General features: G+C 42.9%; 1 protein-coding gene across 5 annotated transcripts in view; it reads left to right on the forward strand.

Annotated features, from left to right (window-relative positions):
• RASGRF2 (Ras protein specific guanine nucleotide releasing factor 2) overlaps positions 1 to 21,329 on the forward strand; it is a 229,668-nt gene that overhangs the window by 159,153 nt on the left and 49,186 nt on the right. For all 5 annotated transcript variants that reach the window (XM_068535591.1, XM_068535592.1, XM_068535593.1 and 2 more), the window contains one exon: positions 15,302 to 15,408. In XM_068535591.1, coding sequence (XP_068391692.1) covers positions 15,302 to 15,408 — 107 coding nt within the window. The remainder of the gene's footprint in view (positions 1 to 15,301; positions 15,409 to 21,329) is intronic.

Consider the following 21,329-nt stretch of genomic DNA (forward strand, 5'->3'; position numbering starts at 1 on the left):
CTGGGTGAGTTAAGGTCTCTGGCCTTAAAATTGGGCCAAGTTAGATGACAAAATAGGTCCAACCTTCATGAAGTTTAGGAATCAATATGGTTTGTTAATTCATATTTATATTAACCAAATACTTTGACTTGATTTGGTAGAAAATATTTTTGCAGAAGTATCTGGTAGACTGTTGAATCATTTTTAGACTGTTGAATCATTTCTTGGGAAGTTAAAAAGTACATACTTTCAGAATTTGTGGTTTTAAAAAAGGATTTTCTCTAGCCTGACGAATAGTGACAGTAACACAGAATAGAGAATGGAATTCTTGGGGAGCTTCTGGTACCTTCTGGCAGTTGCACACCAATTAGCAAGTGTTGATCTGATCAGCAAAGTATGGATTCTGGAGGGAAGAAGTTCCCTATGAAATTCCTATATGGGAGTTAAAGTCCTATGTAGATGAGATAAAGGTGTCTGGGTAGGGCAAAGAGGAATTCTGAAGCTTTCAAACACGTTTTAAGAATTGTTAGTAATCTATTGGAAAGTTTTCAACACTGAGCATGGAGCAGCCATCTTCCATTGAAATGATACAAATAGATTTTGTCTGAAACACTCTGCGGAGACATGGCTCTCCAGCCGCAAGGACAGGGCCCAGTGCAACCCTGCCTTCACGCAGATGGTGTTTCCTGGGGCTGAAGGTTTCACAGCTGTGTACAAGCCTTTCTTCCGAGTCCTCAGTTACTAAACTGAAAGTACTTTACGGCACCTCAAGTCTTGTGGTTACAGGCCCTGGGGAGGCTGGGATGGGAAGAAAAGTGTGGTAAATTCCAAGGCAGGGAAGTTCAGGAATCTCCTGACTCAGGACATTCCAAGGTCTTCCAATAAGTGGAACCAGTCTATGTTGGTATGTTTATCCACAGTGATAAAGTGAATGAAAAAATCTTGGAATAAAAAAAATAATAACAATTAAACAGGTTGACTCAGTTCCCACTGTGTGTTAAGACCCTTTACATGAAGAGACATGTAAACGTATAACACAATGTCCCAGGCCTTCAGCCTGGAACCTCAAAGTGAGGCCTGATTTCTTCTTATACCTGAATTAAATCAATTTAAGAACTGCCTCTTCCACCTTGCATCCAGTATGGATTATCATTGGAACATCCATCTTTCAAATACTTCCTTGGGAATATTTCGAAGAATTGCAGGTGGTGTGTTTCCCTGTCCTCACTTGCCTGGTGCTTCTCTAGATCAAATGTCGAGTTCTAAGTACATCAAGACCCCACTCGCTGGTCTTAGGTGCCTCTGCTGCTGATGTGGAAGCTTTGGCCAGTTCACAGAGATGCTCCTGTGAACCCTTCTCTATGGCCACCCCTGGGGCCGGTGCAGATCTCTGCTGATTTGCTCAGACCACGTGGTTTACACCTTCCCTAAGCTCTGGGACTTATTCTGGGTATCAGTTCAGACTTCTCCTTCCTTCTGGTGACTTGACTCTTAGGAGCCCCAGCATCCTTTCCTACAGTCTGACCTGGTTCTGTCTGTGCCACATGGGGCCACCTGGTGTACCTCAGTGTCACTGAACCTCAAAGAAAAGAGATGGGGCTGTGGTCATAAGGGGGCCTTATGTAAAATCACAGATGCAATCAGATGTATGGAATTGGTGTTGCCCTACTTGACCAAGAAGCGCTCAGGACCAAAGGTGGATTACTGGGGCAAAGTGACACTTTATTTCTCCGCCAAAAGCCCTTGCCTACTTACAATTCTAGGGATACCTAGGATAAGCAAGAAAGACACAGTATCCATTGTCACATGTGAAGGAGTGGCAGCGTTGAGGACAGGCCTTTGGAAGCAGAGGGGAGGGATCCGTGGAGACTAAGGTGCTAGAGGAAAGATGGGGGAAGGGGTGGGGGCAGGTAATTGATGATGCCAGGGAAGCGAGGGTGTCAGACACGTGGTGGGGAGACCTGAGCTTTATCCAAGGAGGCCCTGAGGAAGGGACTTTAGGGGCATCTAGATAAGCTCCGCATGATACCAAAGAGGAAACTGAGACCCTGAGAGACAAAGGGACTTTTCCAAGGCCACTCAGTAAGATAAGGTAAAAATCCCCAGTCTGTTATTTCTTCTATCACATTTGCTGCTCTCTCCTGGGAGGAAAGAAGAGAGTGGGGATGGAGTGGCAGAGAGATTTTGAAGAGGGGAGCTCGGTGTCTCCTGATGTCCCTGCAGTCTTCAAGTCACAGGCGGCGAGGCGTGCTGAGGGTGAAGGAATGGGACCATCCCGGCAGCGTGTGCTTAGAGTCTTGCCATACTGCGCCGTTATCAGAATTGTGAGTTGTTTGACGTTGCCCTCGGCAGCTAAGGTGATGGATCTGAAGTTGTTGGCCTAAGGGACCAGGGTTGAATCATCCGTCCGTCAGCACTGTTAAACTAATTCACTGGAGTAGAATTATACAGCAAGCTGCTCAGAGTCTGTCTGAAATCCTGGGAGAGGTCTGTAAACTGCACACTTCAGTACACAATTGGATGGCAGTGATACTCTCCCTGCTGCGCTTTCTGTAAGTTTCAAAGCACGCACAGAATTTTAAATGAAAGGCCACAGAGCGGCTGCAGGCTTGAAAGCCTGCATTCTGCCCCTCCGCCTCTCTGCGGCCGCCTCTGGGAGAAGCCCGCCTGGCAAGTTCTGATGGTGTGATCAAAGGCGTGGAGCCTGGAGCAACCAGGACCTTAACTGAACATTGACAGAATCAGATGGACTTGGTATTCACATAGAGTGGAGCTGCTCTTTTGAGAGGCCTGCAAAATTGTGCTGCCTGGACTCACCTTTTGTCTTCAGATCTCAAATGGGTGTTCTGGGCTGCCAGGCAATCCTAGTAAAGTCACTTTCCTACACGCCAGGATTTCTAGTCCTCTCCTGTCTTCACATCTCCACCTTCCTCTCCATATTCGCTGAGGAGCTTCTCTCCTACTGTTTGCACAGTGAAAACAGGAAGGATGACCTCTCTCCTCCACTAGTTTCACCAGCCCACTGCGCTTGGACTCATCCTCTGGCTTCTCCCAGTGGTTCTGGAAGAATCATCCCTGCCCTGCTGCTGGGTCCACCCCTCCCTTTCCACATGCTCGAGAAGTGTTCTCACGCAGTTACCACCCTTTCCTCCCTCATCCTCAGTTCCCCCTCTACCCAATCATCCCCATCAGCATGCCACCGTGTCCTTATATCACCCATTTTACCAGCTCCTGTTCCATTTCGCTGCTTGTTTTCAAAGCAAAGTGTCTTGAACGAGTGAGCCATACTTAATGTCTCCACTTCATCACCTCCATTTCCCCCCAACCTATCCTCTTGGACTTTCACTCTGAAATGACTCTTGTCACCTGTGACCTACATCTTGCTGAAGCCAAAGCCCTCATGTTAGTCAGCCTCTCAGCAGCCTTTGGGGCAGCTGATCGCATCCTCTACGTTGAAACACTTGTCCTCTTTGTCTCCATGACACCACACGTGCCAGATTTTCCTTTCACCTTGCTCTTCTCCCCCTTTTGGTCTCATTTGCTGGCTCCTCTTATACAAAATCTCTACCGGTCGTGGGATCACAGGGCTGCATGTGGCCTTTTTTCCTGTCTACGCTCTCTGCCTAAGTAAGCTCATGCAGCCTTATGATTCTAAGTACTATGTAAATGCTTGATAGTCTCCAATTTACGTTCCCAGTCTGAGCCTTTCTATCTGAGTTTCAGGTTGTTATGCCTAAGAGCCTCATGGATATTGCCACTTAGATGTCTGAAAGAGACATCTTTCAGGTTAAAAGCAAACTCTTGATTTTTCTCCCTAAAACCTACCCTTCCCCAATTTCAGGAAATGGCATCATCATCTAACCTAGCTGCTCAGGCCCCAAACAGTGGAACCATTCCTGATTCCTCTCTTTCCTTTAGACCTTGTTTTGGCTTCTTAGGGCTGCTGTAATAAATTACCGCAAGTGGTTGGCTAAAAACAGCAGAAATGTGTTCTTTCATGGTTCTGGAGGCTAGAAATCTGAAATCAAGATGGCAGTGGGGCTGTATTCTCCAAAGGCATTGGAGAAGGAGTCCGCCTTGCCTCTGCCAACCTCTGGTGATTGCTGGCAGGCCTTGGTGTTCCCTGGCTTGTGGCCCCATAACTCTGTTCTTTACCTCTGTTGTCACAGGGCCTTCTTCCCTCTGGCGGTGGCAGTGTCCAAATCTCCTTCTTCTTATAACCATACCAGTCATTGGTTTTAGGACCCTCCCTAACCCAGTTTGACATCTTAACTTGATTACTTCTGCAAAGACCCTGTTTCCAAATAAAATAACAACTGACATGTTCTGAGTGAACATGAATTTGGGGAAACACTGTTCACTTCAGTACAGACCTCCACATCCAGTCCATCAGCGAGTCTTAGCCCCTCCATCTCCAACAGTTCTTACCACTGCTGCCACAAGCTTTGTGCAAACCTGCATCACCTGGATTACAGCCTCATACCTGGTCTTTCCCACACCACTGTGGCCCCCTCCAGTCCACACTACCCAAGGCAGCCAGAGGAACCTGTTTAGAGTGTCAGTGAAATCATGATTCCCTTGCACAAAACCCTCTGGCGGCTTCCCAATACCAGGGAACACAGTCCAGCTCTTTCACTTGGCTTGAAAGATGCTTGGTGATTTTGCCCGCCCTCCAGCTTCATCTCCTGTCTCCGGGCCCCATGTTCTCTGGGCCTCAGCCACACTGGGACACTTTCTGGCCCTCAGTCAAGCTGAGCTGTCTTGTGGCCTTTTCATTCACCGTTCTGCTTGAAACACTCTTCCCCCAGATCTTCATTTGACCATTTCCTATTCATTGTTCAAGTCCCAGCTCACCTGTCTCCATCCCCTCCTTAGAAAGGCCTTCCCAACCCAGCCTAGCAAATGTCCTCTCTCTCTCTCTCTCTGTGTCTCTGTGTGTGTGTGTCTCTCTCTCTGTGTGTGTCTCTCTCTCTGTGCTTCTCTCTGTGTGTGTCTCTGTGTGTGTGTGTATGTGTGTGTCTCTCTCTCTGTGTCTCTCTCTGTGTCTCTCTCTCTCTCTGTGTCTCTGGGTGTGTGTGTGTGTCTCTCTCTCTCTCTGTGTCTCTGTTTGTGTGTGTGTGTCTCTCTCTCTCTCTCTCTGTGAGTCTCTCTCTCTCTCTCTGTGTCTCTCTCTGTGTCTCTGTGTGTGTATCTCTCTCTCTCTGTGTCTCTCTCTCTCTCTGTCTCTGTGTGTCTCTCTCTCTGTGTCTCTCTGTGTGTGTGTGTGTCTCTCTCGAACGCACACACACACACACGCACACACACTAGCCTGTTTACCTTCCACATGGCTCTTCTTTTCAACATCTGAATTTACCTTATTCATTTGTATGTAGATAATAATACCACTGACATGATTTATTATTTATTATTTCTGTCTCCCCCAGTAGAACGTAAGTTCCTGTAAGCAGCTAATTAGTTTCCCTTTGTCCACCTCTGTACCCCAGTTCCTATGAAAGTGATTGGCACAAAGACAGTCAGTATTCTGTGTCTGGTAAAATGGGCTTCCTTTGTGTTTTGTGGCTCCCACCCTCCCTCCCAAGGTATGTTTCATTTTCTACTGGCAAAATTTAGTGCTTTTATACATTGAAACTTTTTGTGTACATTCCAATGTTAACAATTGAGGGGGAGAAAATGGCCTATTTTTATCCCCCCTCCCCAACCATCTCTAAAATTCTCTGCAGTGGCTTCTTCAGAATAGCTCAGCTAATTCTGTAGCCATCCCCGCTCTTTGCACACATAGGCACATGCTCCTTCACAACTGTTTACACGCTTTATACACACCTCCCGGGGTCAGGAACTATCACTCATTGTCCCATCCCTGTCCCTGTGGAAAAGCATTTCTAGATGTGTGTGTAGCATTCTGTAGAAAGAAATGTAGAAGGATTTGGAAAATTACTATTATTTTGGTTTGTGGGGAAATTTTGCCTAATGCAAGGATAGGAATATTGTTCCACATCAGACTGGTGAGCTGCTTCTTATCCAGAAGAGGTAGCAGATGCCCATCAGAGAATTCAGATAACGTACAGAAAAATCGTCCTCCTTTCTTTTTTCAGATAGTTGGTTATAAAGTTGGGCAGAAAAAGAAATAATTGGGAAATTTAAAGTTTGTTCCTTTTGTTTTTTGGTGTTCTTTATGTTAACTATTTCTAGAGCATTTACTGTATTTTCAAAGGCCTGGGTAATACTGGTTTTACTGTCAAGAAACTCTGACCAAGAGTATTACATTTCTTGGTTTCTTTTAATATATCGCCATATTTTAATTTTCAAACTGGTTCAAGTTATTGTCTCCCACAAACCTGTGTCCCCTCTCAGTTTCTAGCCTGTCTCTTTCCTTCTTGTCTCAGCAGTTTTCTTGAAAACTCATTTAAATTTGCTTATTCTGTGGCTTCACTTGTCGCCGACTCCTCAAAGGACCCCATTCTTCTTTGTCAGAAGTCACCATCACCCTCCATACTGGCTGTGTGACCTTGTTGCGTCTTTACACCAGCACAAAAGCTGATGGCAGCAATGGGAGGGCTGGAGCTTACATAGCGATAAACACGGGCAACTAGCGCTTCTTGTGAATAGGCATTCAGACAGGGTGTTTCAGTGGGAAGAGGCTGGATTTTAGAATCCAACGACCTCACCATAGATCCTGGCTCTGCTCTTACCATCTGTGACCTTAGATGGCTACTGGACTTCTCTGAGCCTCAGTTTCCTCATCTGTAAAAATGAGGAATATATTTTATACAATTGTGAGAATTAAAAGAAGTAACACCCAATGGTTCTCAATAAGTTTTGTTTTAAACTTAGTATATAATCATTTCTTCAAGAATCTAAACAGCACATATTTTTAAAAATCCATGAGAACAATTCAGCTGACAGTCTCAGTTACTGATTTTCTTGAAAGGTGAAAGCAAAGGGAAGATACTGATTTTGCCGTTCTTCATGTATTTTTTTTATCACAAATAATGATAGACCTGCTGAGCTTCTTTTCCTCATTCTACAAGGATGTGTTTTTTTTCATTATTACAGTTAATTGCACTTAGAGAAAAATCTCAGGTTAAACTGAGTAAGAAGAAGAACTTTACAACCCAAGGATAAGGACACACTTACAGAAAAATTGTTTTAAAACCCGCTATGCAAAATTTGTTCATTGCCTCATTAGTCCTTTCACATTTCTGGCCATGTGCTTTGAGTGGGCGCTTACCTCCTCATGACACACACATACACACACACACACACACACACACACACACACACACACACATCTCCCTGCCTTCTCTGACACCTCCCCCACCATTGCCGTAGTGATATGAGTTTGAGGAAGGGGGATGATGCAGTTTGGGTCAATGAAATGCAAAGATGTTTTGAAGGACTTCTAGGTTACAAATTTCTTTATCTTTAGTGGAAGGTACCAGAAAGAATGCCCTCTCATCCTCTGGATGGTGTGATATGAGGTTATAAGTCTAGCATGGCCTTACCCATTTTTGCTACCTGGAAATGAGAGCAGAATTAAAGCACTAAAGAGAAGTAGACATAGGCCAGGCTAACATGAGCCTCTGAATCAAACAGGATCTGAATCTAGAACTATCTCCAGATATATAAAATAGTAATTCCCTTTTTACTGTAAGCGAGTTTGAATTGGGTGTTCTGTCCCTTTGCAAACAAAAGATTGCCAACTAAGAGTCCATTAAAATAGGAGTAATTGAATGCACCGGTAGATTACTATACCAAATTTCCTACCATATACAGACTAAAGTTCAGTTTCCATAAGCGTAGCTATTCTAGATCATCTCTCAAGAATGAGTCTGTGGCTTCCCTGGTGGCGCAGTGGTTGAGAATCTGCCTGCCAATGCAGGGGACACGGGTTCGAGCCCTGGTCTGGGAAGATCCCACATGCCACGGAGCAACTGGGCCCGTGAGCCACAATTACTGAGCCTGCGCGTCTGGAGCCTGTGCTCCGCAACAAGAGAGGCCGCGATGGTGAGAGGCCCGCGCACCGCGATGAAGAGTGGCCCCCACTTGCCGCAACTAGAGAAAGCCCTCGCACAGAAACAAAGACTCAACGCAGTCATAAATAAATAAATAAATAAATAAATAAATAAATAAATAAATAAATAAATAAATAAAAGAACGTGAATTTCTTTAAAAAAAAAAAAAAGAATGAGTCTGTTAGTTTATAGACTCAGTGAATACTGTTATCACAATGTTCAGCACAGTGTACGTGCAAATCTGCTTGTCTGCATTAGCCTGTTTTTTTTTCAGTTTACTAGCTAATAAAACCTCTTCATATGTAGGAAAATATTCTAGACTTGGTTCAGTGGACAATACGGAGACATTAGAAGTACTTGGTGCTGGAGCAGTAACAAATTAGAGGGATATTTGAGATTACTCTTGAAGAGACAGCACCGTGCTCATTTGCAGGGTTTTGAATTACACATTTTTGGTGTTTTACTTGTTTGGAGGCTATCTTCTCCCCATTTAAAGAGCCAGCTCCGTGAGAGCAGGGACCACATCTCTTGTTCACCCAATACCTACAGAGAACCTGGAACATAGGTTGACAGATGCTACCAAAAATTAACAGTATTTGTTGACCTAATGGGAAAAAGCAAGGAGAGACAGAGAGGCATGAGGTTTCCCACCTGAGAAGTGGAAACCATCGTTGTTCCATTAAGTCAACAGGAAAGGTAGGGTGGGGAGGCGCTTGAGAGCAAAAAAAATAAATTTGATTTTGGGATATGTTATTTATGAGAGAAGAATGTGTCATTAATATGGAAATATCTTGTAAGAAGCATTTCTTACAAGGAATGAGGGATTTGGGGAAACGGTGGAACTGGAGGTGTCAAGTTGGAACATGTAGAAAAACCTGTGGGAGAGAATCATGTCCCCGAGGGAGGGAGAACTGGATGGAGTCAGCTCAAGAACAGACCAGAAACCAAGGAATGAGGCAGAGGTGGACAACCTGGAGGATTGGGTGGAGAATGGGAAGAGTGTTTAGTGACAGAAACAAAGGGGGGACCATAAGAGGATGAGCATCCTCTGCTTGTTCCTTCAGACATGTTTCAGAGTAAGGAACGGACTTTGTTATCCAGAATTTCTGGGAAATTAATGCAGGTGGTTTAAACATAGTGCTAATAATCAGATTGTCTGTATTAGTCACTTTCAAACTGTTTTATTGCAACCCACTCTCATACATTTTACATTTTGACCCAGGATACACACACACACACACACACACACACACACACACAAATGGTACAAAATTTTCTCTAAAGAATACTCACTCTCACTATGTACAGTCTACTCAGTTTTCATCTATTTCATTGTTTAAATGCTGATAACAACCCACTAAACTGATCTCACTGCCCATTAACAGATCATGACTGGAAGTTTTAAAAGCCCTGGTGTATATAATGGTCACATAGGAAATGTAATGAATTTGTGGAAAGAGTACACTTTGAGAAAATTTAAATTCCAGTTAGATAAATAAAAGTTTTCATTTAAAATCCATTACCGTATAAAACTCTATAACGGTGCTATGTTCTTATTGCTCTTCAAAATTTAGAAAAGAGAATTAAGAGGACAGCAAGTACTTTCTCAAAATAGTCAAATAGCATCTTCTCTTGTAGCTTTAATAATATTTACCAACTTGCAAGTAAAACTTAAAGTCTAAACTTTGTATCCAGGCTATGAGGTATAATTTAAAGCACTCTGGCTTTGGAAGTGGACAGACCTGGGCTCAAGTCCTGGTTCTGCCACTTATTAACTCTGTGACCTTTGTCAGGTTTCTTAACCTCTCTGATTTCCTGTTTATTTGTCTGTCAATGGGGAAAACAACATTTACCCTACTTTGTTGCTGTTGTTGTTGAAGGAGCCACATTACTCATGGTCCTATATTTGGTACTTGGTGGGCATGCAATAAATGCCAATTGTTATTATTTCAAGGGTTAAAATATAGACCACTTGTTAAGCTCTTAGCACAATGCCTGGCACAAAGAAACAATAAATATGAACGATTTTTCCATGCCAACAACCAGAGTAGAAATACAGTTGTAATCCAATACAGAAATGTACAAACCAATTATATGATTTTGTACTGCACATGATTTTTAAAGAAAGATATCTACTGGACAAAGTAAAGCACATGGATAACATTGATGTTATTGGAGAGATTGAGTCCCATTTGTATATTGTAAAAAATTATTCATCACTGTTGTGGCATTTTTCTTAATTGCCTCACTGATATAGTCATTAACGTGATCTCAATGCATTCAATAAGCCTAAATTTATTAAGACCTACAATGCCAGGTACTGGGGATAAAATTATTCACAATAAGAAACAGGTTCTAGAAGCGTGGTTAAAGTAACCAATAGTTAGCATTTACTTTTCCTTCCAGGCAGCCCATCACCATGGACCACTGACATCAATATTATCTCTGTGCTTTTTGGCTCTTCCTGATTGTACTCTAACTTTCCTCACCAAGTCAGAGGATGGCCTAAAGATGCTTTGTTGGCATTAACAACAACTCCATGGTCCACTTCTTGGCGATCTACTTTAGATGTTAAAATACCTTCCCATGTTCAAGAATTCCTTGTCTTTGACAGTTTGTCCTCAGCTCTAACTGGACAAGCCCATAATCCACCTACATGTAATCTTATTTCCATCTCACCATTATTTTACTTGCCTCTTACAAAGTAGGCAGTGAAGTTAGCTAAGTATCACATCATTTGAAGTATAAAATGAAAAATTTCCTCCTTTTCTCTATTTTAAAATTTCCTTGCCTCCCTCCCCACTACTTTATTGTATGTCCTGCTTGTGATAGATTTCAAATACATAGTCATCATAGCAATATGGTGGGAAAATGCCCTTAATTCAGATACATAGCATCTGCAGACACTTTCAAATAGTTTTCATTGGGAGTGCTGCAATTTTTGTTACGAAAAATAACTGCTGAGTGCCTGTGTGCAAAGCTGAAGGGCCTACAAAGATGCCTGAGATAAAATCCCTTCACCAGGGAGTGTATAGTTCAATCAGAGAGATGTTGCATCTACCAATTGCTATAAGGGAGAGAATGACTCACAAGGTGTCTGGGGGAAGGACCATAAAGTTGAATCTCATTCTTAAATTCACACATACGGTGATTTGGTTCTTATCACTTTTCCAGATGGCTTTTTAACCCAAATTAGCTTGTTTGACCAGTGCCTACAACTGAAAAAAAGACATGCATAAATTGGAAAGACAGGAATCTCGGGGTGACAGTATTCCAGATGTGTGATGTTAGTAAAACAAACTCTCCTGGTGTCTGTGGAGTTTGGTTGTGCTGTGACACTTTGCTCTTCCAAAAAATGGCATAAGAACTTCTTGGGGGTAGATCCATTATTTTATGACAGAATGCCTTCTACATGGATATTGCCACCAATTCGCTATGTGGTTCATGTTTAAATTCAGAAATAAATATTGCCCAAGCAGCCCCCAGCTTAGATGGTGGTTTGCAATAAGGAGGAAATCTGACAAGTTGCAGAAAATTGTTGCTCTGATCACAGAGCTTTAAAATCTGTGAAAAATGGGAATCTTTTTCACTGCTTGATCAACAGATGGAGGTCTTTGATCTTAGAAATACTCTGTCAATTCTATTTAAACCACCAATTTAGAAATTCCCTAAACCAGATACATAAACTATCTATCTGAGGGGCATACCTGTAGTAAATCCTGATAGATCAAGTTTTATAAACGGGGCTGCTGCCCAGTCATTAACTGAAGTTGCCTTAACTGTGCTCTCATGTGCTCAGCTGATACGGATGGTCTTGCTGTAATATAGCACGTGGGGCCACGCTCCCAATCAGACAGCCAGTCTCCCCTCTTTCCTGTTTTCTACCTCTTTACTTTTTTATTTTTTTTAACATCTATATTGGAGTATAATTGCTTTACAGCGTTGTTAGTTTCTGCTGTATAACAAAGTGAATCAGCTATACGTATACACACATCCCCATATCTCCTCCCTCTTGTGTCTCCCTCCCACCCTCCCTATCCCACCCCTCTAGGTGGTCACAAAGCACCGAGCTGATCTCCCTGTGCTATGCGGCTGCTTCCCACTAGCTATCTATTTTACATTTGGTAGTGTGTGTATGTCAATGCCACTCGCTCACTTCGTCCCAGCTTACCCTTCCCCCTCCCCGTGTCCTCAAGTCCATTCTCTACGTCTGCGTTCTTTATTCCTGTCCTGCCCCTAGGTTCTTCAGAACCATTTTTTTTTTTTTTTTTTTTTTTTTTACATTCCATATATATGTGTTTGTTTTCTACCTCTTTAGCTCTTTGTACTGCATTTGGGTAATTTTCTCAGATCTATTTTTCAGATCTCTTTACAGTTTACTCTTTCTTTATTCAACTGGGTCTAACCTGTATTTATTTATAATATCTATCCACGTTTTAAATTTCAACTTGTCTATTTGTCAGCAGTAATTGAAAGAATAATTCCATTAATTTGAAGACATTTTATGTGGTTCTTGTAAAATTTGACTTGAAATATTTTAAATTCTTTTCACATGTTTTCAGTTCCTACTTTTATATCTTTAGACTTTATAAACATCCTAATTTTAGGATATTTGAACTAGAACTATTGCATAGTTCTAGTTTCTGAAATTCTTGGTGGTGGTGGTGGCGGGGGGGTGAGGTGGGGAGCTCCTGATCCCTGTGTCTACAGACCCGTGTTCATGGTGGATGGCTTGTGTGTTTTGTACTTTGGGATTGTGAGGTTTTCTTCAGAGGCCTTTCTTGTTGGTCATCCAGTATAGGCTGAGGGAGAGCGTTTGTCCCTCCGGAGAGGTTTTGTGTGTGCTTTTGTCAGGGCCTCCAGAGTTATCCCTGGCTGGGGCCAGCCAGTAGTGGTTCAATCTGGGCTTCAAACCTACATGAGGTGCTCCTGTGGTTATCAGTTCTCAGGGAGCCTTTGTTTCACCCTCACTGAGATCCAGGCTAAGACAGTCAAGTTTCTTAACTGTCTCCTTTTGCAGGTTGGAGAATTTCTTTTCCTAATCCTCTCTTGGGCAGAGGGGATGGTCTTTCGAGAGTTCCAACTTTATGTGGGAGTCTCAGTTCTAATTCTGTCACTCACACTTCCTGGGCCTTCGTCTCCTGAATCACGTGGATTTACAATCCACGTCTCCTGTTACCAAGACTGGTAAACGGCTCTCCTCTTAAGGCAGACAGCAATAATTCAGAGGCTTAGTTCTGGTTTTCAGATCTCTCTGTGTGTTTGACCCTGGAAAATTCCTTATTTTCTTGAGAACTCAGCTATGCATTTAAAAAGATATTTATTATATTTTACCCAGAATTTCTAAGCTTCTAATAGCAAAAGATTTTTTCAAGATATCTAGTCTGCCAAGACCACATCATCGTCCTCTGACAGTGTCTGCTAGTGGGTGGAAGATGCCTGTCTACAGTCAAAGAGGAGTATGGAGAAGGGGTCCCTGCCCTTTAGAAGCTCATGGACTTTTTCGTCTAACTCATTCATGGGTTCTGATGACTGTTCGTTCAGTCTTTCACTGAATCATCCTTACATTTGTAGCATATTCAAATAAATAGTTAGTTCCTACTATCCAAGCTTTTGTTCATTCATTCAGCAAATATATATTGTGTCCAGCATCTGCTACATGCCGCATATGTGCTCACGCTCAGCAAAAACATATCTGATCCTTATCTTCATGGAGGACACAAATAATCACATAAATAAATGTAAAATTGCAAATGTAGCAAGTGTCAGAAAGTAAACGTGCATGTTGCTGTGAGATGTGTGTTGGGGGATTTACCCAGCTCAAGCCAGGAAGGGCTCATTTGGGGAAGTGAAATAAGAGTGGCTTTCACTGAGTGAAAGACGGTATATGCAAAGGCGCTGGGGTGAGGATGAGGGGCTGAAAGAAGGGTGGTTAAATGGAAGAGGAAATAGTGAGAAGAATATGGTCTCAGAAAAGGCTGAGAGGGAGCTAAGAGCCAAACCATGGGCAACGTTGTAGGCTGTGTTAAGGAGTTTTGTATTTATCCTGAGTCATTGAAGGGCTTTAAACAGGGGAATGACACATCTAATTTGCCCTTTGGAAGATCTTTCTGACTTCAGAAAAGAGAACAGATTTGAGGAGGCAGGAGTGACAATGAAACTAGTTAGGAGGCTATCGTCAGTGGACTAGATGATAATTGCTGGAGCTCGATGCCAGTTTTGGCTTTGTGGATATGATGACATGGACAGATTTGAGATTTATTTTGCAAGTAAAGTTATCAGGGAGAAGAAGAGAGATGGTCTAAGAACAATTCCAAAGTTTCAGGCTTATGTAACTGGATGGCTGATGGTGTTCCTTTACTGAGATGGGGAACACTGGAAAAGGACAAGGTTTGGTGGAAAGGCCATCGGTTTTTCTTTTGCACATATTGAGTTTGAGGTTTTTGAAACATCTAAGAGGAAAATATCAAGAGGCAGTTGGATATATGGGTCTAGAGTTCGGAGAAGAAATCTTGGGACATAAATATGTGAGTAATTTTTTATAGGTGATCATTAGATGAGATTTCCTATGGAGAGATGATAGATATCCCTTGAGTATAGAGACATGGAGGTTATTGGTGACTTTAATAAGCTCCCACTGTTTTCTCAAGTGCCATTCTAAATGCTTAACATGCACTAACTTAATCTCCAAACAAGTCTCTGAGGTTGGTACACTTATCCCATGCAGGACATGAGGAAACTGGTCACCAAAGAGGAGCCATAACTTACATAGTAGGAGAACAGGGATTTGAACCCAGACAGTCTGGCTGTGGAGTTCATGTTCTTAACCACTATGCTATACTGCTTCTCAATACATGGGTGCACAAGAAAGTATTTGTATCATCTGTGAGCCAAGGCTCATCCATCTACAGATATTGAACATGTTTGTGGTTATATAATGCCTTTGGAGCAAAAGTATAAACTAATGTTGATTCAAACACTTTGTTAAAACTCCTTCTTGGCTTTATATTATATAACAAGACAGGCACAAATGGAAGTGTCACTAGACCGGCTTTAGCTTCAATCAGTGGCCTTTAACAAATATGTGCACATTATTCATTTAATTGCACCTGTAACTATGTGGTGGCCTCGCTGCTGAGGGTATAATAGGTAAGTAAGCAGAACCCACAGCAGTCTGAAGCCACTTGCTCCTCTGCCAAGATGTGTCATTTGTGAGTTTCATTAACCAATGTCCCAAAATAAGTGACCTTTTCCAGGTCCCTGGGGAGTGGCTTTAACTACAACATGTGTGTGTTTCTTTTCCTCCTAAGGATTTAACAACACCGAGAGAACATGTGACAAAGAGTTTATCATACGTAGAACAGCCACCAATCGCGTACTGAACGTCCTCCGTCACTGGGTCTCAAAGCACGCACAGGTAATTCAGTGGCCTCGGTAATGACTTTCAAGGATTTTTTTTTAAAACCAACTTTTTAAATCATTACAACGCCTTCTGATTCTTTGGAGTTGGAGTTTGAAACCTTGAAATTGGAACATAGGAAGGGAAGAAACTGGAGGGCGGGCATACAGATCAAAGCAAACTAACGCGTACCGCTAACATCTGCTGTTTCAGATCTACAAAGGGCACGGCACAAGAGATCAAGCAGGGCTCCCCTCTTCCCTCATCTCTCAGGCAACAGCACCCACTGTGGGCACTAGAGCTGTGGCAGGGCCACTGTCCCCTGCCACCCGGGAGCACTGTTCACAGGGCCCTCTCTGTAAGTGGAGTTGGCTCAGCTGGGGTGATACCTCCTGGAAGTAAATGGCAGGTGCCCCTGGAAGTAAGCAGCATTCTGGTACCAGACACTCTGGTGTCTGGTCAGGGAGTGTTTTCTCAGCCCGATTCAGAAGATACTTTGCCTCATGCCCTTTGACGTTTTGGTTTCTAGTGCAGTTGTCTCTTGAATGTGATGGTTAGGAGCACCAGCCCTCTGCCCAGTGGAAAATTTGCATATAACTTATAGTTGGCCCTCTGTACCCATGGTCATGTGATATATGTTGTTCCTCCACGTCTGAGGATTCAACCAACTGCAGATTGTGCAGTACTGTAGAACTTACTGTTGAAAAACATCCACATACAAGTGGACCCATGCAGTTCAAATCTGTGTTGTTCAAGAGTCTAATGTACTGTTTTTAAATTGCATCATGCTGACAGGACACCTGCTTGTTATCTATTTGTGTGTTTTCAGTGCAAGTTTATAGAATTTATATGGATTTCACCATCTCACAAAATGAAGCAAGGGCCCCCTTTGCCTCATTGATTCAAGGCATGAATTGTGCCAAACAATGCCCCCACTGCCAAATAAAGGGTGGGCCCTCCTGGACACTGGCTGGCTAGCACCCAGCAAGGAGAGTTTGAGAGAGAGAAGGGGGCCCTTCATGGCTCAGATCGGAACACGGGAAACATAAAATGTGAGTTAGCTAATGAGTAGAGAAAAAGAAAAAAATGCAAGGAATTCCCATGGCTCACTTCATTATATTTTCAGAGGTCTACCGCCTGGCCCTTGGTAATCACCGCTCATCAGAGAGAGTCACACGAGGGCCAGGCTTCTGAAACCCCTGTGGCAAGACAATTCACTAATTGGAACAAGTGGGATTTGGACCTCACCACCAGTTAGCCTGTGACAACTCTTAAATACTAATTAAAATAAAAACAAAGACAGCACATTAAATAAAGTATGTAAACATTTCATCTTACACATCTTTAGTAAATAAAAATGGATCCTGTATGACCCAAATTCTGAGAACCATCCTTAGCTCATTGGAAATGTCTAGTCTCTCTTTTGCACAGTCTCAGTGAGCTGCTTTGAATCCCTTTTGCCTCACTGCAGATAAAACATGATAGTGATATTTCTCTTGCACCTGACCGTCCATCCCATCATCTCTGGGTTTTGACTCAGAGTCTTGACTTCTGATTCCTGGATCTGACAGTGGCTTAGAGATGCAGAGTAGCTTCGATAGACAAAATTGAGCAGATGCTAATTTGCTCTCTTCCCCGGTCACAGCTTGGCCCCTGCAAGTTCATGCCAAGACTCAAAGTCACAGTCCAGGTTTCCCTGGCCCCAGCTCCCTCCTCTCCTCCACATCTTCCCTCAGGAGCTCTAACCCTGCTTCCCCATCAGCCTCACTTTCCTTTTATCAATCCCCAGTGCCCTCTTTTTCTTTTTCTTTTTTTTATAAATTTATGTATTTATTTGTTTTTATTCTTGGCTGCGTTGGGTCTTCGTTTCTGTGCACGGGCTCCCTCCAGTTGCTGTAAGCAGGGGCCACTCCTCACCACGGTGCATGGGCCTCTCATCACGGTGGCCTCTGCAGTTGCGGCACGTGGGCTCAGTAGTTGTGGCTTGCAGGCTCAGTAGTTGTGGCCCATGGGCTTAGCTGCTCCGTGGCATGTGGGATCCTCCCGGATGAGGGCTTGAACCCGTGTCCCCTGCATTGGAAGACGGACTGTTAACCACTGCACCACCAGGGAAGTCCAGTGCCCTCTTTTTCAAATCTCAAACAGGGATCCCTCACAATTCACATATAACTCTTATAGTAGCTGGAAGAGTACCACAAATCAAATTACAGTAGGCTGGGGTTATTTTACTTTTGGTAGAGAGAATTCATGATGGGAAGAGATTGGTGTGCTGAATCCGTCACTTATAATTAAGAGATTTAGAGCAAAATGTTATCGTCTGATTTGATAGCTACCTTGTACATGCATGTATACATGTGTGCATACAGGCAATATCAAGTTGAATAGCACCAAGCCCTTGGAGTAGAAAATGGATTGATGTGAAAGCAAGAATCTCTTTATTCAGATTGTCCTGGTGGCCTTTAGTTCTAATCCAAAAAGCCCCTAGGTGTTATCTTTTGTTTGGACAGTTCAGATACTTTGCAGCCTGTTACTTCAGATGTGCTCACACATGGGAAAGCACTTTGTAATCAATTCCAATTAGGGAACCACACTGGGAAGCCCAGCTTCCCAGACCCTTTCCACATCAGGGGGTACATCTCTACATGTGTGGATGGTGCAAATTGCTCAGGCATCCAGTCTATTCTCCTGTCAGGATTACGGTATAAAATTTAGACCCCGATGTGCCAAAGGCAGTTCTTACCACTCACTCATTTGTCTTTTCTTACCTTCCCTGCACGAGTGAGTGGATTGCGGGGATCTGCGGTTAGCGTTCGATGGTCCTGGCATAACTTCATCATGTGCACAGCCTGTCACCTTCCTCATTCAGCCGAGTTCTCCATTGTCCTCTGTGTAAGCGCGTGAGGTGCAGGGTGTTTCTGTAACATTTCTGCTTCTTGGCAAGTGCTTTAGGACTTTCTTTGCTGGTGTCAGTGTCCAGGTCTCCTTTCCTCCCTTTACTGATTTGCTTTAGGCTTGACTTGAGCCCAGGTCTGTCCATTCCAAAGCCAGAGTGCTTTTAATTACACCTCATGGCCTGGATCCAAGGTTTAGACTTTAGGTTTTACTTGCCAGTTGGTAAACAATACTTACAAGAGAAGTTGCTATTTGACTATTTTGGGAAAGTAAGTGCTTTCCTTTTAATTCTCTCTTCTGAATTTTGTAGAGCAGTAAGGGCATAGCACCATTATAGAGTTTCATATGGTAATGGATTTTAAACAAAACCTTTATTTATCCAACTGACATTGCAAGTAAAATGTAATTAAATTCAATTTTAATTACATTTTATTTTAAATGTAATTACAATTAAAATGTACTCTTTCTCCAAATTCATTACGTTTCCTATGTGACCATTATAGAGACCAGACCAGTCATAATGTCTTAATGGAAAGAGGAATCAATTTAGTGGGTTGTCACCAAGAGCAGGTCAAGGCAGGCCCTTGGTAATGGATTAGTAAACAGTTCCAGTGGACAGAGCTGGTTCAGCTCACGGTCCTAGAGGCCCCATTGTGTGCCCAGCATCTCCTCTCACCACTGTGGCACAGCCCCAGCCAGGTGAGTTAGAGGAGGTGGGAGTGTGTACCCTGACTTGAGGGACCCTAAGCAGGGTGACCACCGCGGTGTTTAAAGAAGGATTAACAGCACAGCTTGATGCCTTTATTCAGGTTTTTTTTTTTTTTAACATCTTTATTGGAGTATGATTGCTTTACAATGGTGTGTTAGTTTCTGCTTTATAACAAAGTGAATCAGTTATACATATACTTATGTTCCCATATCTCTTCCCTCTTGCATCTCCCTCCCTCCCACCCTCCCTATCCCACCCCTCCAGGTGGTCACAAAGCACCGAGCTGATCTCCCTGTGCTATGCGGCTGCTTCCCACTAGCTATCTATTTTACGTTTGGTAGTGTATATATGTCAGGTTTATCTAAAGGTCTCTACTCTTCCAAAGGCAACGTCCAGCTGTGAGATGAGACTGCTGGTCAGAAAACTTGGGCTATAATCTGACTCTGCCAGTTAACCCTCATCTTTGTTGTCTTTGGTTTTCACATCACACATGAAGGGCTGGGACAAGAGGGGTTTTGTTATCTGATTCATTCAGTACCAGTTGAGTCCATATAAGGAAGAATGTAGCATTATTGTGGCTACCTGAAGTAGTAGCTTTTAAAAAAATGAGTAGGGAGTTGTCCTCATTTCACAAAGCAGTGCAGCATGCTAACAATTGCATTTTTTCTCACATGGTAGACTAAGTAGGGACACCACTGCAATTTGTAGAAAACAGAAAAGCCACAGTGACACAAGATGTAAATTTGTCTCCAAATGATCTAGAAAATCGAGTCTCCTACAAAGTATTGGATATCATGCATTTATTTCTCATTTCTCATCAAAGGTAACTAATATCGGCAGATGCTACCCTGAACTTATTTCAGGAGAAATAAAGAGTTGCAGAAGTATGGGTGTTGGTTCTCCAGAGATATAAAATTTCCCTAGGATGTCTCCTTCAACCCTCCCCATCCCCCCAAAGGTAGTGCTAGAATGCCATTTCTTCTCCTGGAAACCTCTAGCCTTTTCTTTAGTATTTGGTAAGGCTAAAATGTTTCCTTTTTTTCCTGATTCTAAACATTTTCATCTGTGAACATACTCTGCCCTAATTGCTCCTCATTTTGTTGTGCTTTTTCACTCAATTTTTTCCTTGCATGTTGAAAGTGCAGCCACAAGGCCGAGCTGAGTTTCTCCCGTGTGCCCTGTCTATGGACCAGCAGGAGAAGCGGCAGCCCAGAGTCGGGGACGACCTGTGGTTTCCTTCCAGCTCCGCCACTGTATCTTCCCTGGGGCCCTGAGCTGGTCACTCAGTCTCTCTGGGCGCTCATTTCCCCCTCTAAAAAAGAGAACAACCATCCCTGTTTTACCTCACCTAAGGAAGTGGTGAGAATTAAAGGTGACGTTGGATTAAGAGGCATGAAGGACGTAAAGTACAGCATAGGTGCCTATGACTATACCCCTTCCAGCTGAGGCCAGGAGAGATACGCACTTCCTCTCCCTCCAGCCAGCCTGGAAGCTCCGTCCAGACAGGGATCTTTGTATCTCCTTTCACCGGCTCCGCAATGCTGAGTACATGGTAGAGGCCCAGTAATAGTGGTTGAGTTTATATTTTAATGTTGCTGTTGTTCATTCTCTCCAGGAAGTCATTTTCTAGCCTTTAAAGTTTCCAAAGTCAGCCAAGACAGAGAATACAACCACTAGTGGACCAGAAATCAGGGCTGTGTGTAGAGAGAATCTGAGTAAAGGAAGTGTTTTCACTAGGTGTCCACACCCTTCTTAAGGGTGTCCTGCCGGACAGCCTTACATGTCAGTCACACAATTCCAAGGTGTCTGCGTATTTCAGGACTGTAGAGCTTTTTTTAAAAAAAAATTTTTAATTGAAGTATAGTTGATGTACAATATTTTATACGTTACAGGTGTACAATATAGTGAGTCACAAGTTTTAAAGGTTATGCTCTATAGCTAGTATAAAATATTGGCTATATGCCCCATGTTGTACAATATATCCTTATAGCATATTTTATACACAGTAGTTTGTACCTCTTAGCCCCTTACCCCTATATTGCCCCCCCTCCTTCCCTCTCCCCACTGGTAACTACTGGGGTATTCTCTATATCTGTGAGTCTGCTTCTTCTGTGTTGTATTCATTAGTTGTTGTATTTTTTAGTTTCCACATATAAGTGATATCATACAGTATTTGTCTTTCTCTGTCTGACTTATTTCACTTAGTCTAATACCCTCCAAGTCCATCCATGTTGCTACAAAGGGCAAAATTTCATTCTTTTTTATGGCTAATATTCCATTGTATATGTGTGTGTGTGTGTGTGTGTGTGTGTGTGTGTGTGTGCATATCTCACATCTT

The sequence above is a fragment of the Eschrichtius robustus genome, chromosome 2 (assembly GCF_028021215.1).
Source record: "Eschrichtius robustus isolate mEscRob2 chromosome 2, mEscRob2.pri, whole genome shotgun sequence".
Classification (NCBI taxonomy): Eukaryota; Metazoa; Chordata; class Mammalia; order Artiodactyla; family Eschrichtiidae; genus Eschrichtius; species Eschrichtius robustus.